At 52.0% G+C, this 23,095-nt stretch overlaps 3 protein-coding genes and 1 pseudogene across 35 annotated transcripts in view; 2 read left to right on the forward strand and 2 right to left on the reverse strand.

Annotated features, from left to right (window-relative positions):
- Positions 1–2,394, reverse strand: part of UBAP2L (ubiquitin associated protein 2 like) — a 40,227-nt gene extending 37,833 nt beyond the window's left edge. For 29 of the 31 annotated variants that reach the window (XM_030301963.1, XM_032591881.1, XM_032591882.1 and 26 more), the window contains exon 1: positions 2,321–2,394. The gene's annotated coding sequence lies outside the window, so the exon portion shown is untranslated. Of the gene's footprint in view, positions 1–2,255 lie in introns of all 31 variants that reach the window. The other 2 variants (XM_030301944.1, XM_032591883.1) reach the window with 2 other exon arrangements.
- A 253-nt stretch (positions 2,395–2,647) lies between these two features.
- Positions 2,648–14,289, forward strand: CF1H1orf43 (chromosome F1 C1orf43 homolog). Of its 3 annotated transcripts, XM_030302184.1 has the most exons (8): positions 2,648–2,902; positions 3,153–3,254; positions 6,990–7,073; positions 8,063–8,180; positions 8,386–8,439; positions 9,050–9,216; positions 9,304–9,362; positions 13,370–14,289. In XM_030302184.1, exons 1-8 carry the CDS (start codon positions 2,837–2,839, stop codon positions 13,563–13,565), a joined length of 846 nt encoding a protein of 281 aa, XP_030158044.1. In that variant the 5' UTR covers positions 2,648–2,836; the 3' UTR covers positions 13,566–14,289. The 3 variants fall into 3 exon arrangements, with proteins under 3 accessions (XP_030158044.1, XP_030158043.1, XP_030158042.1); XM_030302182.1 differs by lacking the exon at positions 6,990–7,073 and having other exon boundaries at positions 2,652–2,902; XM_030302183.1 differs by lacking the exons at positions 6,990–7,073; positions 9,304–9,362 and having other exon boundaries at positions 2,650–2,902; positions 13,370–13,534.
- Positions 14,290–14,551: 262 nt separating this feature from the next.
- On the forward strand, positions 14,552–20,501 carry CF1H1orf189 (chromosome F1 C1orf189 homolog; the record flags this gene model as incomplete). The annotated part of the gene is made up of 4 exons (XM_030302085.1): positions 14,552–14,647; positions 14,957–14,997; positions 18,690–18,819; positions 19,383–20,501. Coding segments are annotated over 4 exons (369 nt in total), but the record flags the coding sequence as incomplete, so codon positions are not given.
- Positions 17,372–18,075, reverse strand: LOC115504933 (annotated as a pseudogene).
- Positions 20,502–23,095: the final 2,594 nt, after the last annotated feature.

Consider the following 23,095-nt stretch of genomic DNA (forward strand, 5'->3'; position numbering starts at 1 on the left):
ACTGCTTTCTACTTCTCGTGTGATTTCAAGTTAATAAGTTAATACTAGATATGAATGCTGTGACTAGCAATATGAACTCCATATACCATACCGGTCAATGTAGATATATTAAAAAGTCATCTTGAAAGCCACATAATGACTCAAGGGAAATAAAATGAAACAAAAAAAAAAAGAACAGTCCAGAAGACTCCCTCTGTTAACTTCAATTTCTCTCTTACAAACGCTTTGAAATGTGCGACTAAGAAAATTTTACCACCTAGGTAGTAACAACACTGAGCAGCAGGTCAAAATTAAATGATCTGGGATGGATCACTGGAGGGCGCAAAATTAGTAGCCTTTTCGTAGCAAGCAGGGACACATACCTAGAGTTATCACAGTGGAGAGGAAGAATCTTGTTAAGTATTTTTCCTTAGAAAATAAAAATATTTACGAGCAACATGTGAGAAGTGTTGGAGACCCAGGGAAAAGTGCAGGAATACAGGTTTCAACACAGGAGTGCCTTTGACCATTTTTTGAAAACCAGCTACTTAAAAAAAATAGCCAAAGAAATTTTACAGAAAAAAATAAAAATCAAGTATTTATTGAGTATCTACTATGTGTCCAGTACTTTAGAAAATACAAAAGCGATAGGACTTGGTTGCTGCCCTCAGGGAGCTTACAATCTAAGTAGAGAAACAATTCAGACACTCAAGCTGGACTGGGGTAGCTACCTGTAACAGAACAGCTAATTCCCCTGGATGTTTTGTGGAAATGACCCCTGCATCCCCTCGTCCACAAACTTGAATCTCGTTTTAAAAAGCGTACTTGCCAGTTAGGGCACATTTAGCAAAAAAGGGGCTTTAGTAATCAGCAACAGTACATTTTAAGGTCTTTCAATCCTCAGTTACATGACAGCAGTACTCGCTGCTCACAAGGGAAACGGTCACCGGCACGGTCCGCTCTTTTAAGGACAATGGTGTAGGATCTCAAACCCGTTGTGGCAACCCACACGTAACCAACACGTTCCGGTTCTCCGGTGATGCTGGCTGTCACGGACCCCCATCATCTGCCAGCAAGTCACACCACACATCCCCACGGCGGGATAAGGACGGTGAAAGGTGGACGGGGAGAAAACAAAAAAAGGATTTCTCCATCCAGTAATCAGGGGCACTCAGAGGCAAAAAACGGTAACAACAACAACAACAACAAAAGAGCCTGTTCCTGTGGCGTTTTTCCCTCCCCATCACCCTACACCAGAGGTGGCTACTTTTCGAGACGGGTGGCGGAGCGGTCTCCTGTTTGTGACATCAGTTTGCAAAGCCATTTAGGGACTGTCCACAAAGTGAAGGGTCTGAGGAAATTCCGGATTCCTGTCCTATTATGAGAAGAGTGGACCCGCACCCCAGTGCTCCAGTGACGTCCCTCGGGCGTAACACACCCTGTGGGGGTCGGCCCGCCCAGCTTCCCCAACAACATCCTAATTGTCCGGGGCCCCCCAAACTCCAGCGTGGGCCACGGCACGCTTACGACAGCGGCAGAGAAGCCGTCCCCCATGCCGGGGCGCTGAGAAAGCAGGACGGGCGGTAAGAGGAGCTGACAAAGAGGCTGGAAGCGGACAGGGGACGCGAGCCCACGCGTGGAGGATGGGAGGCTCGCCCCGCTCAGCGCCACATCGGGAGCTCCCGGGGCCAATCGCCGCCTCACCTCCCACCCGGAACAAATTAATCCTCCGCACTCCGAACCGAGGGCCACATGGGGGGGAGTTCGGGGCAGCTCCACCCCGCCGTCCTCCCTCCCCCCCGCCACCCCCAAACCAGGCCGGATCCGGATCCGAGAAGGCCCGCAGCGGGCTGCAAAGGGAGGCCGGCCCCCGCGGCGTCCTCACGGCAGCGGCCGGGCCGGAGAGGGCCCTACCTCAGGCGGGGCCCAGGCCGCGCTCGCTCGCGCTCTTCCTCGCTCTCCCCGCTCGGGCTCTAGCCGCATGGCCCCCCCCTCCGGCCGCCCAAGCCCCGCCCCGGCCACGCTCCCAAATCGAGGCCCCGGCTCCGGCGCGGCCCACTAGGCCGCAAATCCAACCATAAACAAAACCTCCGGCGGCCAACTAGGGGGGAGGGGGCTGGGTAGGGCGCCGGGCTCGCACGACCGGGAGGGGTGTCCAGTGGGGGAGCGCACGGGGCGGGGGGCCGACTGGGGTGGGGGGGGGGGCCCGGCGGGGTACGGGAGAAGGGAGGGAGGGGAAAGGGAGACCGCGGATTTAAAGGGGCCGCGGACAATACCCGGCCCCGCCGCGCTGCCGCTGCCGCCGCCGCCGCCGCCAACGCCGCTGCGCTCCCAACTTTACCTCAGTCTCCTCCACACTGACACCCCGGGCCGCGCCGCCCCTGTCACGTGATGTAAGGTTCCCTCCTCCCCACCCCCTCCCTCCTTTCCCCTCGCGCGCTCGCTCTCGCGCCTTCCCCCTCCCACTTGCCTGCCTGCGTCCCCCGGCACGTGACGCGAAAAGGGACGCGCACGCAAGCGCGCGCGCACTGCCCGCCACGAGCCGCGGCGCTGCGGCTCCGCGCGTCCGCCCCGCCTCTGCCGCGTGACGCACTGTCGGCATCCGCTTCCTGTTCCCGGCGTCGTCCGGCGTCGTCCGGCGTCTCGGCGCGCGCCGGTGCGGGCCTGGGTCACGTGCTGGGGGCAGCGGGAAGGCGGCGTTCTTGTTTCCTGGGCCCCTGTCCGCCATGTTTTCAGGCCGGCTGAGCGTCGGTGTTTCCCCGTGAGGAAATGGCCGGGGAGTTTCGGGGAGCCCAGGCGCCGGGGCCTCGGCGGAGCCCAGGCTGACCCGGAGCGGTTGTGCGCGGGGCGGGAGGCCATGGCGTCCGGCAGTAACTGGTTGTCCGGCGTGAACGTCGTGCTGGTGATGGCCTACGGGAGCCTGGTGAGGAGACCCCGCGTCCCGGCCCTCCGCCCCCAGCCGCTCGCTCACCCACCTGCGCCTGCCCTGGGCTGCCCCCGGAGCGCCTGGGGGCCGAGCGCCCTGCCCCTGCCCCCTGGCCCCCGGGCGTGCCCCGAAGCAGCCCTGAGCGCTTGCAGCTGGGGACCTCAAAGGAAGGCGTGCCCCCCCCCCTTTTTAAAAATTACTGTGTTTTTGCTAAAGATACTGTCCTTTTTTCCTATCTCTTGGACAGGTGTTCGTACTGCTGTTTATTTTTGTGAAGAGGCAAATCATGCGCTTTGCAATGAAATCCCGAAGGGGACCTCATGTCCCCGTGGGACACAACGCCCCAAAGGTAGGTCCTTAAGGCACGAGGTCGGCCTGGTTCTGCAGCTCCGTCAGGGCCTAGAGTGAGATGGCCTTCGCCTTTGAGATGACTTTGGTTCCCGAGTTCCCTTGTCGCTCTCCCCGCGCTCGGCCGGAGAGAGAACGGTCAGCGTGGCTCTGGCTTCCGCTCCCCCTGCTGCGGCACAGCGTGCACTTGGCGCAGAAGCAACAGTTTTTGCATCTGCGGAGTGAAGGATTTGGACTAAAATTTGCCAACTCTGTGGACAGAGTTCGCAAGCTCGACGTGCCGCCCAGTGTTTTCTGTTTTAAGGTTTGCGTTAGGGCGGCGGGTTAGCCCCAGGTCACGGAGAAGGATCTGCCGCTGCACTACCTTCCATTCCTGGGGGCCTCATCAATCCCCTAGTCCCCCTAGTCCTTCGCGTTAGGAGCTGAAACCTGAGAAGGAAGCAGCTACCCCGGGACATGCCCAAGGTGAATAGTCCAGGAGTCTTCACACTTTCTCCGGTAACTATCTTCCTTTCCTTGGCTTGTAGATCTCTACTGATGACATTTTCTCCGTCTCCCAGACCTCTTTCCTGAGTTCCCTGTTTTTATATGTACCGCCTTTGTAGCATTTCCACAAACCTAACCTGGAAATCACAGGTCTAAATGCCACCCCCAGTCCTGCTTCTGTCTTCGACTTCTGGCTCTTTCTGATCCAAGGATCCAGCCGGGATCCGGCTACACATGTTAGGTTTCCAGTCTTTGCATGTGCTGTTGTTGGGGCATAGAGTGGTCTTTGGTTTTCTCTTGGCTAGCTGATTTGCTCTTTATTTTTTTTTAACATTTATTTTTGAGACAGAGAGAGACAGAGTATGAACGGGGGAGGGTCAGAGAGAGAGGGAGACACAGAATCTGAAACAGGCTCCAAGCTCTGAGCAGTCAGCACAGAGCCCGATGCGGGGCTTGAACGCACGGACCGTGAGATCGTGACCTGAGCCGAAGTCGGACGCTTAACCGACCGAGCCACCCAGGCGCTTGATTTGCTCTTTAGATCTTAGCTCAAATGTTGTTTCCTCTGAAGAGAGTTTACTACCTGTTTTAAAGTAGGTGATCTTTTTTTTTTCTCATAGTATCCTGTTTTTCTGGATACAGTTTTATCACAAGTTTTCTTTTGTGTTTGTCTGCTTGTTTATTTTTATTTATTTTTTTATTTTTTAACGTTTATTTGTTTTTGAGACAGAGAGAGACAGAGCATGAACGGGGGAGGGTCAGAGACAGAGGGAGACACAGAATCCGAAACAGACTCCAGGCTCTGAGCTGTCAGCACAGAGCCCGACACGGGGCTCGAACTCACTGACTGCGAGATCATGATCTGAGCCGAAGTCGGACGCTCAACCGACTGAGCCACCCAGGCGCCCCTTGTCTGCTTGTTTAATGCTTACCTTCCATGAGACCATAAGCTTCAGGAATGCAGGCACCAGGCCAGTTTTGTTCACAGTAAAGCCAGGGCCTGCGTGTAGTGGGTGCTCAGTAACGTGTTACTGAGTGATAAACAGGTTAGTGGGAGAACCGGAGCTAGTACACAGTTCGCTCAACTCCTGGCTGGGTGTCCTTTCAACAACCAGTGCTGTCAATCTTCCTTTTTTTTTGTTCTTGGCTGATGTATTTCGCGGAAAGCCTTAAGGAACGTGTCATGGTGTAAAAACTCAACGGTGCTTCTTCTATGTTCCCTCAGTTCTCCAGATGCCACCTGCCATCCAAAAGACAGTTACAGGGTTGGCCACCAGTACACCATGATCCACTCAAAACTTTGATTATTGGGGCGCCTGGGTGGCTCAGTCGGTTAAACGTCCAACTTCTCAGGTCATGATCTCACAGTTTGTGAGTTCAAGCCCCACGTTGGGCTCTATGCTGGCAGCTCGGAGCCTGGAGCCTGCTTCAGATTCTGTGTCTGTCTCTCTCTTTCAAAAATAGTATTTTTAAAAATCTTTTTAAAAACTTTGATGATTTTGGAGCATCCTGGACTAGATAAGATTCCTTTCCCTTTAAAAAATTTTCTCATTTAAATTTGTATTCAGCAGCTCTTCCTGCCCATGGGTCCTGTCCCCATGCTTTAATAGAATGACCTTTTTGCACCAAAAAATAAAAATAATAAAAAATAAGTTTGCATTCATTGCTGGTGGAAGTGTAAATTACTAAAACTTCTTTGGCCAATAACCAGGTATTATCTAGTAAGATTACACACGTACCTAATCCCATGGTGCAGGAGTTCCACTCTTACCATTCAGAAAGTAATTTTTGTTCGTGTTGTACCAGAAGACATGGAAGAATATTCGTGGGGCAGGGCCTGCCTGGATGGCTCAGTTGGATAAGTGTCCCAACTTCAGCTCAGGTCATGATGTCATGGTTCCTGAGTTCGAGCCCTGCATCAGGCTCTCTGCTGTCAGCACAGAGCCTGCTTAAAATTCTCTGTCTGCCTCTCTCTCTCTCTCTCTCTCAAAAATAAAACATTTAAAAAAAAAATTTTTTTTAAGAATATCCATGGCAGCAATTGTGATATTTCCAGAAGAAATTCTTAGGCCAAACGTCTACTCGAGAATATATCTATGATTTATTTGTATTTTGGAATACTAGGAGTGAAAGTAAGCTCAACAGCGCGAACATGTGGACACACATGAATTTCTAAAGCATTTTTTTATTTGTAAAATTTTTTAACATTTATCTTAGAGAGAGTGTGTGCAAGCGGGAGGGGGGTGGGGGCAGAATCCCAAGCAGGCTCCAGGCTCTGAACCGTCAGCACAGAATCCAACGTGGGGCTCAAACCCACGATCGTGAGATCATGACCTGAGCCAAACTTGGACGCTTAACTGACTGAGCCACCCAGGTGCCCCAATTCTAAAGCATTTTTAAAAAAGAAAAAGACAAACATGAGTGAATCTCAAAAACATGCTGAGTAAAAAAAGCCAGCAAGCCATTCACAAAAGAGTATCTGCCATTTTGTTCCGTTCCATTTATATGAGATTCTGGAACACACAACTGTATCAATAAAAAGTACATAATTATTGCCTGGAGCAGGGAAAGAGGTTGACTGCAGAGGGACATGGAGAACGTTTTGGGGTGATGGAAATGTTCTGTCTTGGTTGCAATGGTGGTTGAGTGGGTGTATTTACTTGTCAAAACTCAGTCCACGCAAATTGGTTGCATTTTATTCCATGTAAGTTCTAACTTAGTAAAGTATTTAAAATTTTGAAAAGACAAGTTGCTGAGGAATTCAAAAAGTATTTTTTCATTTGTGTGAAGTTTGAAACCAGGCAAAGGTAAACAGCTTGTTCAGGTTGATATGTGATAAAGCAGTGAAGAAAAGTAAGATTGTTGACAAATGAACATTGGGGGTGTTGCATTTAATCAGAACTAGGCACACATGGCTTCAGGAGAGCAGACATAGATGTTCATCTTCACAGTTTTCATAATTATTTAAAACGTACATAGCGTGTATTTCACGTATGATCTATTCCACGGTGGCAGTTGCTAAAAAGTTACAAGAAGTGGGGCGCCTGGGTGGCTCAGTCGGTTAAACGTCTGACTTCGGCTCAAGTCATGGTTTCACAGTCCATGAGTTCGAGCCCCACATCGGGCTCTGTACTGACAGTTCAGAGCCTGGAGCCTACTTCGGATTCTGTGTCTCCCTCTCTCTCTCTGTCTCTCTCCCACTCACGTGCTGTCTCAAATAATAAATGTTAAAAAAAATTTTTTTTTAAAGTTACAAGAAGAAAAATCTGCTGGGGCTCTGGCAGCCCTTTTAAGTGAGAGAGATGGACGTGGACTTAACAGTGGTTGCTTTGGGGTGAGTGAGGGGTGACTGTAGTATCTTCTCGAAGTTTATATCGTGGATGTGAATTAACCTACTTAAAAAATTAAGTGTACTCCAGAAGAAAGCTTTTAGAAGTCCTGTGATCCACCAGGTAGGGTAGTCCCCAAACTATTGGAAACCACATACAGGTATTTTCACAGATTTTTAGATTATGATTTTCACTTGCTGTCCAGTTTTTCTCTTCCTCCAGAAGTTTGTTAGAACACCTAAACAAGATCCTAAATTCAGTTGAGTCAGAAATCACGTTGATGCCATAGAACTTGAGGAAGGTTAAAGGTTAAAGGTCTAGCTCAGAGGGTTGCGTGCGTGGCTCTGTCAGTTGAGCGTCCGACTCTTTGTTTTGGCTCAGGTCATAATCTCACGATTTGTGGGTTCAAGCCCCGCGTGGGGTTCTGCGCTGCTAGTGCAGAGCCTGCTTGGGATTCTGTGTCCACCCGCCCCTCCCTTGCTCACACACTAGCTGTCTCTTTCTCAAAATAAACTTTACGGGGCGCCTGGGTGGCGCAGTCGGTTAAGCGTCCGACTTCAGCCAGGTCACGATCTCGCGGTCCGTGAGTTCGAGCCCCGCGTCGGGCTCTGGGCTGATGGCTCGGAGCCTGGAGCCTGTTTCCGATTCTGTGTCTCCCTCTCTCTCTGCCCCTCCCCCGTTCATGCTCTGTCTCTCTCTGTCCCAAAAATAAATAAACGTTGAAAAAAAAAATTAAAAAAAAAAAATAAATAAATAAACTTTACAAAAATTTTTTTAAACGGAGCTAGGTTAGAGATGTGCCGTTGGGGGAAGTTCTTAGAGAACCCGAGCCTATCCTTATATTTTTCAGCCTGACCTGGCAACGTTACCAGCCAGATGAGCATTTTTTGTGCTGCTTTTGTCATAGCTGCTCGCTTGCTCTGCCCCATTTCGAGGCTGACGGGAAGCAGAGTACAGGATAAGTGATCGCACGCTCTTTTCTCTGTGTGAACAGGACTTGAGAGAGGAGATTGACATTCGGCTGTCCAGGGTTCAAGACATCAAGTATGAACCTCAGCTCCTTGCAGACGGCGATGCGAGACTGCTCCAGCTGGAAGCCCAGGGAAATCAGAGTATGTGGCGTGCTCTCGGAGGACGCTTGAGTGAGGAATCCCATGTGTTCCGAATTCCTTTGCTCTCTGAGCTGTCAGCATAGCTGCTGGGCACCTGTGGTTCCTCTGTTGCTGGGCACATGTGAGATGCGGGGAGGCGGTTTATTGGCTTGCTGGAGTTTGAGGAATCTGAGGTCATGCCTACGACCAGTCTCTTTCTCAACAGGCTGCTACAACTACCTGTACAGGATGAAAGCCCTGGACGCCGTCCGCGCCTCTGGTAGGGGCGACTTGATGGGAGGCTGAGGGCCTGGGCTGGGAGGGGGTGGGGGGGCTGTGTATATTAGAGCTTATGCTTTTTCTGCCCCCCGCTGGGAGGAATTTCCTGGAGTTTTGAGAGTACTGGGTTATTTTGTCTAAGGAAATGATGGTGGCAAGTTATTTCTTCTTCAAAGGGTGAATTTGTTTTATTGTTTAGACCTTTAGTTTCGTGAACCGGATGGTGGTAATTTGCTTGTTTTTCTACACAAGACAAGTGACACCCACGCTTTTTCAGTAAGACCAAGATAAATGGTTCTTGAATTTTTTCTACCGTGTGACCATTGTCAAGTATGCTTTGTTTCTGCTGAAACGTGGTTTGTGTCTCAGAGCCGGAGTGAGTAGGGGGTAGATGGAAAGGAGACACTGTCGGTACCATCGGTGGAGCCTACGGTTGTGTTGCCAGCACCCCGTGACCGCTCAGACGCGGCTCTGGGCCTCTGGTCGTCTTCATTCCATTAGAATTTCCCCCCAGTTCACTCATTCGACCCATTCCTAAATTTGGAAGGTTAACTAAAAAGACTAACAAATGGGAGAAGGGTTATCACTGTGCTGTGTGATTGTCTCCTCAGAGATCCCGTTTCATGCTGAAGGCAGGCATCCCCGTTCCTTAATGGGCAAGAATTTCCGCTCCTACCTGCTAGATCTCCGGAACACTAGTACTCCTTTTAAGGGTGTGCGCAAGGCCCTCATCGACACCCTGCTGGATGGCTATGAGACAGCCCGCTATGGGACGGGGGTAAGCCGGATGGCCACTTTTTCCTTCAGGGGACTAAAGAGATGCCCCAGCCTGAGGGAGCCCCACTCTTCCTTCCTCTTTCCTCAGGTCTTTGGGCAGAGTGAGTACCTGCGCTACCAGGAGGCCCTGAGTGAGCTGGCCGCCGTGTAAGTGTGGGGGGCGGGTGCTGGAGAGGACAGCGGTGGTGCTGGCCCACCCCCAGCAAGATGCCCTTCGTGAGCAGTAGTAACAAAATCACAATGACGAGCTGTCTTGTTCTGCCTTACTTGCCTCTGAAAGCGTGTGCTGCTCTATAAGAACACAGTAGGAGAAGCGTCTCCTACTTTTGTGCCCCCTCTTTTTTTTTTTTTTTTTTTTTTTTTTTTAGTTCAGCTCAGTAAAATGTCAGAATTGGTGTAAAATGTAGACCGGTAAAGGGAATAAAGTTGGAGCACCTGGTGGCTCAGTTAAGCGTCCGACTTCTGCTCAGGTCATAATCTCGTGGTCGTTCGGGCTCTGTGCTCACGGCTTGGAGCCTAGAGCCTGCTTCCAATTTTGTGTCTCCCTCTCTCTCTGCCCCTCCCCTACTCACACTCTGTCTCTCTCAAAAATAAACATTACAAAAATTTAAAGGGGGAGACTAAGGTTCCTTTTTTCTTTTTTTTAATGTTTATTTTGAGAGAGAGAGAGAGAGAGACAAAGCATGAGTGGGGAAGGGGCAGAGAGAGGGAGACACAGAATCTGAAGCAGACTCCAGGCTCGTAGCTATCAGCGCAGAGTCGATGTGAGATTCAAACTGAAGAACCATGAGATTATGACCTGAGCCCTAAGTTGGACGCTTAACCGACTGAGCCACCCAGGCGCCTCCAGGGAATGAAGTTTTTTTTTGTTTGTTTTTTTTTAATGGTAACTGGATCCTGGACGCTTTTAAAAAAATTTTTTTTGAGAGAAAGTACAAGCGTGAGAGGGGCAGAGAGAGAGGGAGACACAGAATCCAAAACAGGCTCTGAGCTATCAGCACAGAGCCCGACACAGGGCTGAAACTCTCGAACTGTGAGATCATGACCTGAGCCGAAGTCGGACGCTTCACTGACAGCCCCCCAGGTGTCCCGGAATAAAGTTTTTCAATGCAGAGATTCTTCCTCTTTCAGGTTCCAGTGTCTTCCTTTCATGTCTTGGTCTGATAACAATCACACGTGCCCCCCCCCCCCCCCCCAGTTTTTATTACCGTTCACAGCTTTAGGAACCTTGTTTGAAACTAAGGGCATCACTAGAGCATCAGCTGTTGAGTTTTTGTGTAATAGGAATCACGACTTTTGTCTGACAGTGTTTAAAACATGCGCTGGCGTGGTTTCATGGTGTTATTTATACAGATGTTCAAAGGGTGGAGAGGGAAAGCCCATGTAGAAATAAAAAGTTAGTTACCAGCCTTGAAAAGAACCGTGTCCATTTTCTGCCGTGTTGAATAAGGCTCTTTCTGAAAAGGTAAGGAGTATGTCTGTCCTGTCTTTTCTCTGTTCATAAAACTAAACTACCTTGTTCCAAAAACAAAGGGTTTGGTAAAAACTGCTCAGAAGAGGAGTGAAAGCAGGGGAAGACGAGGAAGGGTGCTTGTTCTGGAGGTCAGGCAGAAGGCGTGTTCAAAGCATGGTTTCTTTGAACCAGAAATACCTTCTGGTTCTAACTCAGGTGAAGTCTCTAGAGTCCTCAAATTCATAAAGATGGGAAGGTGACAGTGTCGGGGGTGGGGGGTTATTGCTTACTGGGGACAGAGCTTCAGTTTTGCAGCATGAAAAAGCTCTGGAGATGGGTACACAGCGGTGTGAGTATACTTAATACTACTGGACCGTAAACATTTAAAAACGGTCTGTTTTACCACAATTTTATTAAAAGTTCAGTCCTTGAGAGCACCTATATGACTCAGTTGGTTAAGTGTCCCGACTCTTGATTTCTGCTTAGGTCATGATCCCACAGTTCGTGGGATTGAGTGCAGTCAGCTCAGAGCCTGCTTGGGATATTCTCTCTCTCTCTCTCTCTCTCTCCCTCTCTCCCTACCTCTCTCTACCTCTCTCTACCTCTCCCCACCTCTCCCCTGCTTTTGCCGTCTCTCTCAAAATAAACAAATACGCTTTATAAAAAATCTTTTTTTTTTTTTTTTTTTTTATTTTTGGGACAGAGAGAGACAGAGCATGAACGGGGGAGGGGCAGAGAGAGAGGGAGACACAGAATCGGAAACAGGCTCCAGGCTCTGAGCCATCAGCCCAGAGCCCGACGCGGGGCTCGAACTCACGGACCGCGAGATCGTGACCTGGCTGAAGTCGGACGCGTAACCGACTGCGCCACCCAGGTGCCCCTAAAAAATCTTTAAAATAATAAAATCAGGGCACCTGGGTGGCTCAGTTGAGCATCCAATTCTTGATTTTGGCTCAGATCATGATCCCAGAGGTCATGGGATCAAGCCCTGTGTTGGGCTCTGTGCTGAGCATGGAGCCTGCTTCAGATTCTCTCTCTCTCCCTCTTTGCCCCTCTCCCCTGATCACATGTACTTTCTTTCTAAAATAAAATACATTCTTAAAAAAATAATTACAAAAAACTTTAGTCCTCATCGGCATGTGGCTGGCTCAGTTGGTAGAGCATGCAACTTTTGATCTCAGGGTCATGAGTTCAAGCCCAACATTGGGTATGGAGATAAACTTTAAAAAAAAATAAAAATTCAGGGCACCTGGGTGGCTCGGTTGGGCGTCCAACTTCAGCTCAGGTCTTGATCTCACAGTTCCTGAGTTCAAGCTCCGCATCGGACTCTGCTGACAGCTTGGAGCCTGGAGCCTGTTTCGGGTTCCGTGTCTCCCTCTCTCTCTCTGCTCCTCCCTGCTTATGCTCTGTCTCTCTCCTTCGAAAATAAAAATGTTAAAAAAATTTTAAAAGAAAGGGATGTAACAGTAAAAAAGTAAATAAAAATTCACTCCTTGATTTCTGATTTCTAGAGCAATTCAGTGAGGTTAGTGAAGACGAGGCCCTGAAATCTGACAGATTCCTGTCCCAACTCTGTCACTTATTAGCTTTGTGACCTTAGGCAAGAGGGCCCTCAGTTTCCTAACTTGGAAATTGGGGATGTTACTGCCACGTAGGGATATTGGGATGGCAGTAAATTAGATGTTGGTAAAGGACCAATTTAATGTCGTAAGTACTTGATAGCTATTTCTGTTCTTATTTTTTGGTGTTCAGTTTTCAAGGGACTTTTTTTAGATTGGGAGTATATTAGTGGCATAGATGCAGGAGGTGAATCAGCAGAATTAAAAAAGTTTTCTTTGGGGCGTGTGGGTGGTTCAGTCGATCAAGCGTACAGCTCTTCATTCTGGCTTCTCAGGTCATGATCCCCAGGTCGTGGGACTGAGCCCCATATCAGGCTCCACACCAGGCATGGAGCTTGCTTGGGATTCTCTCTCTCCCTCTGCCCCTCTCCACGTGTATGCACGTATACTCTCTCTCTAAAACAAACTTTAAAAAATGATAACAAATAAAGGTTTTCTTTTTTTTTTTTTTAATTTTTTTTCAACGTTTATTTATTTTTGGGACAGAGAGAGACAGAGCATGAACAGGGGAGGGGCAGAGAGAGAGGGAGACACAGAATCGGAAACAGGCTCCAGGCTCTGAGCCATCAGCCCAGAGCCCGACGCGGGGCTCGAACTCACGGACCGCGAGATCGTGACCTGGCTGAAGTCGGACGCTTAACCGACTGCGCCACCCAGGCGCCCCAAATAAAGGTTTTCTTTATAGCGAGATGAAAATGTTGAGCCAGGGGTGCCTGGGTGGCTCAGCCGGTGAAGCGTCTGACTTAGGCTCATGTCATGATCTCACAGTTTGTGAGTTCAAGCCACATGTCGGGCTCTGTGCTGACAGCTCAGAGCCTGGAGCCTGCTTCGGATTCTGTCTCTCTCTCAAAAATACACACTAAAAAAAGAAGATGTTGAGCCAGAGGCAAGGACTCTGGGAAAATTGTTTTCTCTGCTACTTCTATCAGATGGGCTTTTAGTCACTAGTTTATAAGATAGGACAAGGACAAGGGATCACTTGTGGCTACCGCCATGTTTATGGAGCGGTTGAGTCTTGCCTGAATTGCCTTCTTGTGTTAGTCGTCATTCTGTCCGTGACCTGCCCTCTCTGTATCCTCCAGGGTCAAAGCACGAAGCGGGAGCTCTCAGAGACAGCACCAGTCAGCCGCCAAAGACCTAACCCAGTCTCCTGAAGTCTCCCCGACAACCATCCAGGTGACCTACCTCCCTTCCAGTCAGAAGAGTAAACGTGCCAAGCACTTTCTTGAACTGAAGAGCTTTAAGGACAACTATAACACACTGGAAAGTACTCTGTGACGGGCTGACGGACACTGCTCCTGCTGCTGGTGGCCTCAGGTCATCTGGCCGGTGGGCGCCGGTCAGCCGAAGTCCCACTTCGTCCGGAGCTCGTAGGGTTCACGCCTAGAGGATCATTCTCCAACCTGTTCTTACGGCCAGTTTCAGAGAATTGGTTAGGACTTGATTTTCCCTTGGTAGCACTTTTTTCTGGAGTTGAATTCAGATGTTTTAATGTTTCCATCATGGCTTCCTTAAAAATCCTCACTTGGTTTTGATTATAGTTTGTTCATTGGCCTTTTTTCCCCTGTCCTCAGACTATAAATAGTCCTAAGTTGTAAGAGTTGGGGGAGCCGGGCCTGGTGCATTCTATGTCTGCCCCTTCATACATAGATGGATGGGAACCGTTTGTGTTTGAGACATCTTCGAGTTGATTGGTTGGAAAGGCAGACGTGAGCTGGTGGGGAGGTCTGGGGAGGCCGTGAGGTGCGCAGAACAGCTTGCCTGGTGCTCCGTGGAAACCAGGCTGTGTGGAAACGTTAACCCGGCTTGGTCCCCGGAAATGCGAGGATCGGCCTCAGGCTTTCTTTACATGCTGTCCTGAATAAATGGGAAAGGGAATGTTGGCACCTGACACGATCCCACCCCCCCCCTCATTTATTGAGGACGCTATATGGGACAGTGAAGCAATGGTCAGGCCGACGCCCTGCTCTGACGTTAAAACTAATAAAATGAACAATTAAGACACACGATTCACTCCTTTATAGGTGCCTTTTGATCAAACAGGCACAGGATATGTTCTTTGGACCTAGGATCATACGGATGCTCCCTGAGACCCCGCGGAAGAGACCCTAAAGTTGGGGCTCCGGTCTTTGCTCCTAGAATGGCCTGAGAACTGGGACTCGCTTCTGGTCTCCAGGGCAACAGGCCAGGTGACCAATCAGGTCGCAGACCCGGGGTCGTTGTGGGAGGCAGACGTGTTGCCGTGACTCCTGAAACCTGGGTGACTGGATGATACAGAGACAAGAGCCTGCTCGTGTCCTGGGCCGGCGTCCCGCAAGCGTGTGGACGCGTCTGTGGGAAAGACCACGGAAGTAGAAGAGGTGTGCGGAGGTGTGCGGAGCTGGCGGGTGGGGCGGGGCCGGACGAACTTCCCAGACGGGCGACCCTCCGGTTTCCTGAGGTGCCGGAGGTGAGCGGGTGGGAACAGCAGGAGACTGAGGGTGGTTGCGCACCGGCTGCTCCCAGGCTGCTCCCTGCGCACTTTCTGGGCCCAGCGCCCTCGCGTCTCTCTCAGGAAAGGCCCTGAGCCCCCTCCGGGAGGGTGCTGGGGACAGGGCGCTGGACTGAGGGGAGGGTGCTGGGGATGGGGTGCCAGCCAGAGGCGGACCAGCAGCTCACTTTTCTTGCAGAGTTTTCAAAGGGTCCTGGGATTTAAGAAGATGGCCGACAGGTAATTCCTGCTTCTGTCCTCTCCCTTTCCCCTCAGCTTGACCCCTGCACCCTCGTGTCCTCCCCACCCCCCTGGCCACCTTGCAGACCTGCGTCGCCCTCCGGGGCTCCCGAGGAAGGACACTGTGGTGTGCAGGCCGCGGCATGGACCGGCCTCCCGGTGCTCCCTCGAGCTCGCTCCCCGTGCCACCCAGATGGCTTTACTGTCCCTTTCTTCCCATCCTCCCAGGGAGAATTGGAGCAAGTTTTTGTTGTTGTTGTTTTTTAAGAAGAATGCAAGTATTTGTTGTATCAATCGCGTGATGGGTGCACCGTATTTGTTGAATGAGCGAATGACGAGACTGGGCTCTGTGTCTTCACCTGGGGAGCTTTGTAAAACACGTCCGGACCTCAACCCAGAAGACGTCACCGCATGGTCTGGGATTGGGGAGGATGAGCCCGGTTTTTAAGGTTTAACAGGTGGTTATGCCCAGAGCTGGCAAGGATGTGAGGTGGCAAAAATGCATACAATTTTAGTGAGAGTCCAGATGGATGCAGCCTTTTTACAAACACAGTCTGATGGGGGTGCCTGGGTGGCTCAGTCCGTCAAGGGTCTGACTCCTGACTTTGGCTCGGGTCACGATCTCACGGTTTGTGACGTTGAGCCCCGCATCGGGCTCTGTGTTGTCAGCCCAGAGCCCACTTTGGATCCTCTGTCCCCAACTCTCTCGAAAATAAATAGAAATTAAAAATATTTTTAGAGACGCCTGGGTGGCTCAGTCGGTCAAGCATCAGACTTCGGCTCAGGTCATGACCTCACAGTTGGTGAGTTTGAGCCCTGCCTTGGGCTCTGTGCTGAGAGCTCAGAGCCTGGAGCCTGCTTCACATTCTGTCTCCCTCTTTCTCTGGCCCTCCTCCACTCACACTCTGTACGTCTCCGTCTCTCCCTGTCTCAAAAATAAACGTTTAAAAAATTAAAATAGTCAAACATGATCAGTTCTTCAAAAAAATATTTTTATAACATAAACAAAAACAAAGGTAAGTTTGATGAAATCTGTCAAAACTTAAGATCTCAAAATTCACATGTCCTTAGAAGTGGCAGCTGTACTCCTAGGGAGTTGACCTTGCATATATATGCTTGCAAAAGCTCTAGAACATACATAAACAGCATTCTGGACAGCATTGTTTACAAAAGTAAACCAGGGCACCTGGTGCGCTTAGTCGAAGGGCAAGTGACTCTTGATCTCGGGGTCTTGCGTTGCAGCCGCGTGTTGGGTGGAGAGATTACTTTAAATTTTAAAAACTAGGAACAGCCTACCTGGTTAAGCGATGATATAAAAATACTAGGCAGCCTTTACACAGAATGAAGCAAGTGTGTATGTGTTGATAGGAAAATCCAACTGTTAACTACTTCTACTAACAAATGTATGAGTGCGTGGTAATAAAAAAATATACTTCCTAGTGTATGATAGAAAAACTTTCTGGAAAAATACACAAACTGGTAACTTTGAGAACTGGGGCAGAAGAACAAAGCTTTCAGTTTTCATTTGGTGTATATATATATATATTTTTTTGTTTATCCCGAGAGAGAGTGAGCACATGCAGTAGGGCAGAGAGAGAGGGAGAGAGAATCCCGGCCAGGCTCCACGCTGTCAGTGCAGAGCCGCACCGAGGTCGAACCCCCAAACCGTGAGATCGCGACCTGAGCCGCAATCAAGAGTCGGACTCTTAACCCAGTGAGCTACCCAGGTGCCCCAGGATTTTCATTTTTTTCTTTTTATTTTTTTTTTAATTTTTTTTTTTTAACGTTTATTTATTTTTGAGACAGAGACAGAGCATGAACGGGGGAGGGTCAGAGAGAGGGAGACACAGAATCTGAAACAGGCTCCAGGCTCTGAGCCATCAGCACAGAGCCCGACGCGGGGCTCGAACTCACGGACCGCGAGATCGTGACCTGAGCTGAAGTCGGCGGCTTAACCGACTGAGCCACCCAGGCGCCCCCAGGATTTTCTTTTTTAAATAGTCTGTACACCCAGCATAAGTTTTGAACTCAGGAACCCGAGATCAAGTCACGTGCTCCACCGGGCTAGCCAGGTGCCCCCCCCCTTTTTTTTAAGCCCAATGTATTTGTTTACTATATTCATCACCACAAGGGCTCAACCAGAGACTTAAACCAAAGTGACCCCACAGCTTAAGATACACAATCCTAGGGGCCCCTGGGTGGCTCAGTTGGTTAAGTGTCCGACTTCAACTCAGTTCATCACCTTGTAGTTCATGAGTTCAAGCCCCACGTGGGGCTTTGTGCTGACAGCTCAGAGCCTGGAGCCTGCTTCAGATCCTCTGTCCCCCATCTCTCTGCCCTTCCTCCCTCTCGTGCTATCTCTCTCTCTCTCTCTCTCTCTCTCTCTCTCTCTCTCTCTCAAAAATAAACATAAAAAATAAGATAACGTAGGCTACACAGTCCGGGTGCTTGGCTAAGGACCAGCTTGGAGCAGCTTTCTTGCAGATACTTGTTAAAGGCTGTGGGGGTTTCTCCAGGCTCAGCAGCGCGTGTGCTCAAAGGACTATCGGTGTTGAGTTCTCGCAGGCCCTGGGTGGGCAGCGGGATGGTGCTGATGTCATACAGGGCAGACCGCTTGTCCTTGAGGATGTCCAGGCAGATGTCACCCTGGGTGTCCAGGTCTGGGTGGCAGCAGGGCATGAGGACCCTCCCCCCGGGTGTGTTGTCAGCACTGCGGGACTCCTGGGGGAGCTGATAACTTCAGGTCTTGACATGCTGTGCCCACCGCTCCAGGGATGGCCCCACCCATGTGAAAGGTTGCCTGATTCAGGGAAGGCAGAAGTTCCTTTGTTGCCAGACACCACGGGGGTCATCGGCTCCTGCTGGGGCATCTTGCCCACAGGACCCCAGGCGGCACCCCCCCCCCTCTGCCCCCGGAGGCAGCGACACTGGCAGCCACTGGGTCACGGCTCTGGGAGCAGCGAGGGCAGTGAGACAGGAACTTAGAGCATGATTGCAACTCTCATTTAGTATATGAGAGTCTTTTTTTTTTAATTATTATTTATTTATTTTGAGAGAGACTGCGTGCACACGAGCCGGGGAAGGACAGAGAAGGAGAGAGAAAATCCCACAAACCATGAGATCGTGACCTGAGCCGAAACCAAGAGTTGGACGCTTAACCGACTGAGCCACCCAGGCGCCCCGAAGCGTGTGACTCTTGATCTTGGGGTTGTGAGTTTGACCCCACGTTGTGTGTAGAGATTACTTAAAAATCTTAAAAAAAAAATAAAACTCAAGGGTTATCTGAGCAGAGGACACGTGTGAGAGAGGTGGGGGGAGAGAAATGCATATTTCTCTCATGAATTAAAAAACCTTAAATGATTGCAGAATGTTGTCTAGCTAAGGATGAGAACCATGGTGTAACGGAAGGTATTAATTTTTAGACCGGATTTTGACACCCAGGCCTGCCATTAAGTGACCTTAGGCGACTCACCTGAACTTTGTTTCCGTGTGTGCCGTGCAAAATTAGTATCTCTGACGCACGGTTATGATGATTCAGCGGCCTGTGTATTCAACGCATACTAGGTTCTTAGTTCTAGTTACCCTTCAAGGAGCTGGCCGTGTTCTGACATGGGCACAGAGGTTCCGGTGATGGGGTTTGTGTCACCACTCCTAACTGACCCAGTCAGCTCCTTCCTCTGTGCCTGGGGCAGGTGGCAGAATTCACACACCCACTGTATGTGGCAGACGCCGCTGGGCCAGAGGAGAAACCTGTATGCTGCCCTAAGGACGCAGGACACCAGGGGACAGGAGTTGGCACTGGCCAACAAGCAGCTGCTGATGGTGAGTTCTCGCAAGGGTGACCTGAAGCCTCACCCTCACTGCCCTGCAGAGTCCGCCGGGGTCCCAAGCTCTTCACTGCTGCCAGTACTTGCCCAGTGTATCTGCCTCTGAGGTTTTCAGCATTACACTGGAGCAGTACCGGGTCTCGTCAAGTGGCTCTTCGCGTCCGGCTGCAGGTGACCCGGCCTCCAGTCCCGGGGCGCGGACTAGTCCTCGCTCCCCTCGTGTCCGTGCCCAGCACCTGCCTCTCAGAGCCCCTCTCTCCCGGGAGAACCCGGTCGCCAGCAGGTCGCCATCTGTGTGTCCCGGTGCCTGGCGGAGGTCACGGTTCACGGTGTTCTCAGCAAGTAATTGCTGAACGTGGGGTTTCATCCGCGGAGAAAGACTTGCGTAGCTTCCCCTGCAGTGCGCAGCCTCGATGCTACCGCCTAGCTTTGTGGCACAGCTAAGTCCAAAGCCAGGAGGACGCACGCTGGACTGCCATCGCGGGAGAACGAGGAAAGGGGCCAGCCTGACGTCACACTCTGTTCTGCCCCCCCCCGCCCCCCCCACACCCCCGCCAGGCCCGTCGAGCGGCCCTGCACCAGCTGCTTGAACAGGAGCATCGGCAGTACCAGCAGGAACTGAATCTGACGGGCAGAGCGTTTTACGTGGAGAGACTCTGACGGCGCCCGAAACAAAGCTGGCTCTTAACGGCTCGAAGGCAGACATATGGCTCGTTCTACGGCCCTGAATCCCTATTGGTTGCAAAAGTGTTTAGCTGTACCCGTGATCTTAAAACAGCTTCCTGGGTTTTGCTCACTTGCCTCTCCGATCTCACTTCCTCTCGTCTTTTCCGTCTTCCTGGACAAATAGCTCTGAGTGTGGCTGTTCACCCATGGGTGCCGTGGCGCTTGGCTGGCAGGAGGCCTGGGGTCCCATGATGAGACCTGGGACAGGTCTCTTTCCTCCGGACCCGAATTCCCACCTCTGCAAATTGACAGGGTTCCAAACTCCAGTGCAATGAGGGGTGAGGCAGCTATAAGGAAGTAAGGAGCAGCGATTTATGTGAAGCTGCTCAGAGCGTGTACGATCTCACGGCCTTCAGATTCTCAAGAATTCTAAAAGGTACTGGTTGGTCACATGCATCTGTAGGCCACAGAGAACCTTACTTATGAAGATCTGCTTTGCATAAAATGACATCACAAGCCAGAGAGACCCCCGTTGTGCAGCCGGTAACAGGTGCCAGGACAAACTGTCACCGCCAGGCCAGAACAACTTCCCGGTCCCCTCACCTGCTGTCAGCATCCTCGTCGGCCACTTGTCCTGTCCACACGGAGCTTGTCCTGCCCTCTGCTCCGTGCGGCTGTGTGCGCTGCACAACTCTGGTCTCCCCGTCCCGCCGCCACCCCCTCCCCCCGTCTGGCTCCAACCCTCAGTGGGCATTTCTCCCCTCCGACCCCAGAGCCCCCTCCTTTTCTCCCTGCACGCCCCACCGATGGGCACAGAGAGAGAGGCAGCAGTAATGGAGAAGGGTGTGGGCTTTGGAGTCAGGTGTGGGTTCTAAGTCTGGTGCCTCTTAATTGTTGTCAGCTTGTGTAAGTTACTTCTCTGAGCCTCAGTTTCCTCTTCTGAAAATGGGGACAGTGATGCCCATCTCATAGGATCATTATGAGGATTAAATAAAATTTCATAGCGAGCAAGCCTGGTGCTTGGCACACAGCCGGCGTCCTCCCTTTTCTCTCTCAGGTTTCACTGTGACCCTGGCCGTTCACAAGCCCCTCGCCACGCCCTGGCCACCCCCATGCACCCGAGATGCCACTTCACCCCACGCCTGTGTCTGTGCCCCCATGCACCCATTCGTCCTCACCTCCAACAGCCCTGCTTCCCGAGCATCTCTAAGTCAATGACTCACGAGTGCCTGTAGCCAACAAGGCATGGGGCTCACGGGCTGGGAGGCAGGCGTGGACAGGGGAGGAAGGCAAGGTGACACATACGAGGGACAGAAGCAGGCGCGTGCGGCCTGGATTTGACCTGCAGCCTGAGGCTGGGTCTCTGATCCTGCGGGGGCCCCCCCCCCGCCCCCACCGGTCCTTCATCTGCCCACAGCCGCCTCCCCGTGGGCCCTGCTGTGTACATTGTCCCGGAGAGCCTGGCCCCAGAGCACAGCAGATCTGGGTTTGAATCCTGCCTCTGTCACTGCCTGCCTGTGTGGCTTTGGGCCAGTTACCTTAACTTTCTGGGTCCCAGCTCCTTGTTTGTAAACTGGAGATAATGCCTACCTCCCTGGATTGCTGTGGGGATGAAATGAAGCCCTTTGCAGAGAGGTGGTGCGTAAGGTCCAACAAATGGTGAGCCATAGTGTTTTCCTGCCCCCTGAGAGTTTTTTTCCCTTCTCACCTCCTCTCTGTTGCCTGGCTGCTCCCCAGCCACCCCCGACTCCTGCAGCAGCCCCTTTACTCCTCCTCATTCTTTCTATTGGGACCCACACAACACCCCACCCCTTCTGCCTTGGTCCCTGACCTTGGCCTCTCTCCCCAGGGCTTGTCAGAGCCCGGCTGGCTCTGGTATTGGCAGGCCGCCCCCCCTCCCATCTCCTGTGACCCCCCCCCTCCCCCCGCCTGCTGTGTCTGCTCTGATCACATCAACTGTTTCCCCGGGTCATAGCCACCCAGCCAGCCCCTTTTCCTTCTGGAGCTGGCACCTTCTCCACCTCCAGCCCCAGAGGGTCCGGCCTGGTTCGAGATGGCCACACAGGAGGCACCGCCAGGAGAGTCAGATCCCTTTTATCGGGGCCACCTGAGGCCTGCCTAATCAAGCCCCGAGGTCAGTCTCCTTCTGAGAGAACTGCTCCTCTTCTACATCAATGTCCCCGAACATGAGGTGCTTTTCGCTCCTGTCACTTCCTAGCCTCTGGTTCACCAGGGCAGTTGAGGCTCCCAGAGAAGGGAGCTGAACGTGGGGGTAAGGGTAAGGCTGGTGGTCACGAGAGCAAGCATTACACACACACCCCGCCCCCCCAGTAAGAGCCATGGGGAGCAAGGACACGAAGCGACACCACAGGGTTAGCGTGGGGCTGCGCGCCCTCTCGTCAGCCTTCCCCTGGAGGGCCGGAGGCGCACAACGGGCATCGACTGGGGCTTTGGACAAGCTATTGATCTAGATCAAGGGCACTGTGGAGTGGGTATATGTGTGGGGCAGGGTGGGGGTGGGAATCCGGACTAATGGGAACACGGACACATGGAACAGGCCTGGGGCTGAAGCAGGGCACCCCCGCCCACCCCCGCACGGCCACCCGCTGCAGCTATAACTCGGGCTCCGTTCTGCCACAGCGGAGACACACCCGCCTGCCGCATGACGGTCAACAGACCTGATCCTCCTCGGAAGAAACCCCCCCGGCGGGGAGCCAGGCTGGCCCCCTGTGAGGGAAGACGCTGGGAGAAGAGCACCAAGGCCTGTGGGCTTCTTCCTGGCCCAGGGGCTCCGCCCTCGATCTCCTAAAGTCTTCGTTTCAGTTCTGCCAGGCAGGGCAGGCCATATACCTTCTCCGGAGCCCGGGCTGGAGCCCGCCAGGGGCACAGGTCCCTCACCTCTTCCGGACACCCAAGGGTGACTTCGAGGGTGCCTGGAAGACATGGGGAGAAGGGGAGGAGGAACAAGATGATGGAAGAAGCGCGCTGGAAGTTTCTCACGGCCACTTCTCTGTAGTGCTTCAGAGCAGGAGGACTCCAGGATGCTGTGGGCTGGAAGGCCCTCGGCAGTCTGGCGGGGTGATCTGGAAGGTCAGGAGTTCCGTTCGAAAGGTAAAGCAGGGTGTACAAGCACCCCCCCCAAAAAAGGCCCTCCCCCGGAAAGCCTCAGGGCAGTGGGAAGGAGGCCGGGGAGGGCAGGCGGCTGGGCCGGCCTTCAGTGCCATGGGCGCGACATCAGGGCGAGAAGCTCTGTGTGGGAGCCCTTGGAGAGGATAGGTGTCGGATGTGGAGCCCTGCCAGACAGGCTTCCTGGTCTGGGCCAACGTGATCCAGCAAAGGCCAGGCGCTGGTGGGAGAGGAGCTGATACAGGGACAGCACGGAGGGCAGACGAGTGAGAGCCAGCCGTCTTGGGAGGCAAAGAGCAGTGGTCAGCGTCCTTCCCCAAGGAGATGGCTCTCCACGTAGGCAAGCTTGGTGGCTGGAGGGGAGGAAGGCAGACGACCACCAAAACTCTCCTGCCGGCTTCTGTGTGATATGTTTGATATTGGGTTGTTTAATCAGGAACCAACTAAATATCAAACATATTCTTACAGCAGTGGGCAAT

The sequence above is a fragment of the Lynx canadensis genome, chromosome F1 (genome assembly GCF_007474595.2).
Source record: "Lynx canadensis isolate LIC74 chromosome F1, mLynCan4.pri.v2, whole genome shotgun sequence".
NCBI classification, from domain to species: Eukaryota; Metazoa; Chordata; class Mammalia; order Carnivora; family Felidae; genus Lynx; species Lynx canadensis.

What these genes read in the sequence shown, in the direction of transcription:
- CF1H1orf43 (XM_030302184.1), top strand. Translation starts at nt 2,837, where the DNA reads ATGGCGTCCGGCAGTAACTGGTTGTCCGGCGTGAACGTCGTGCTGGTG. An exon ending in TGGGACACAACGCCCCAAAG is followed by an intron (nt 3,255 to 6,989) that starts GTAGGTCCTTAA and finishes TTTTTTTTAAAG; the next exon opens with TTACAAGAAGAAAAATCTGC. An exon ending in CTGAGTGAGCTGGCCGCCGT is followed by an intron (nt 9,363 to 13,369) that starts GTAAGTGTGGGG and finishes TGTATCCTCCAG; the next exon opens with GGTCAAAGCACGAAGCGGGA.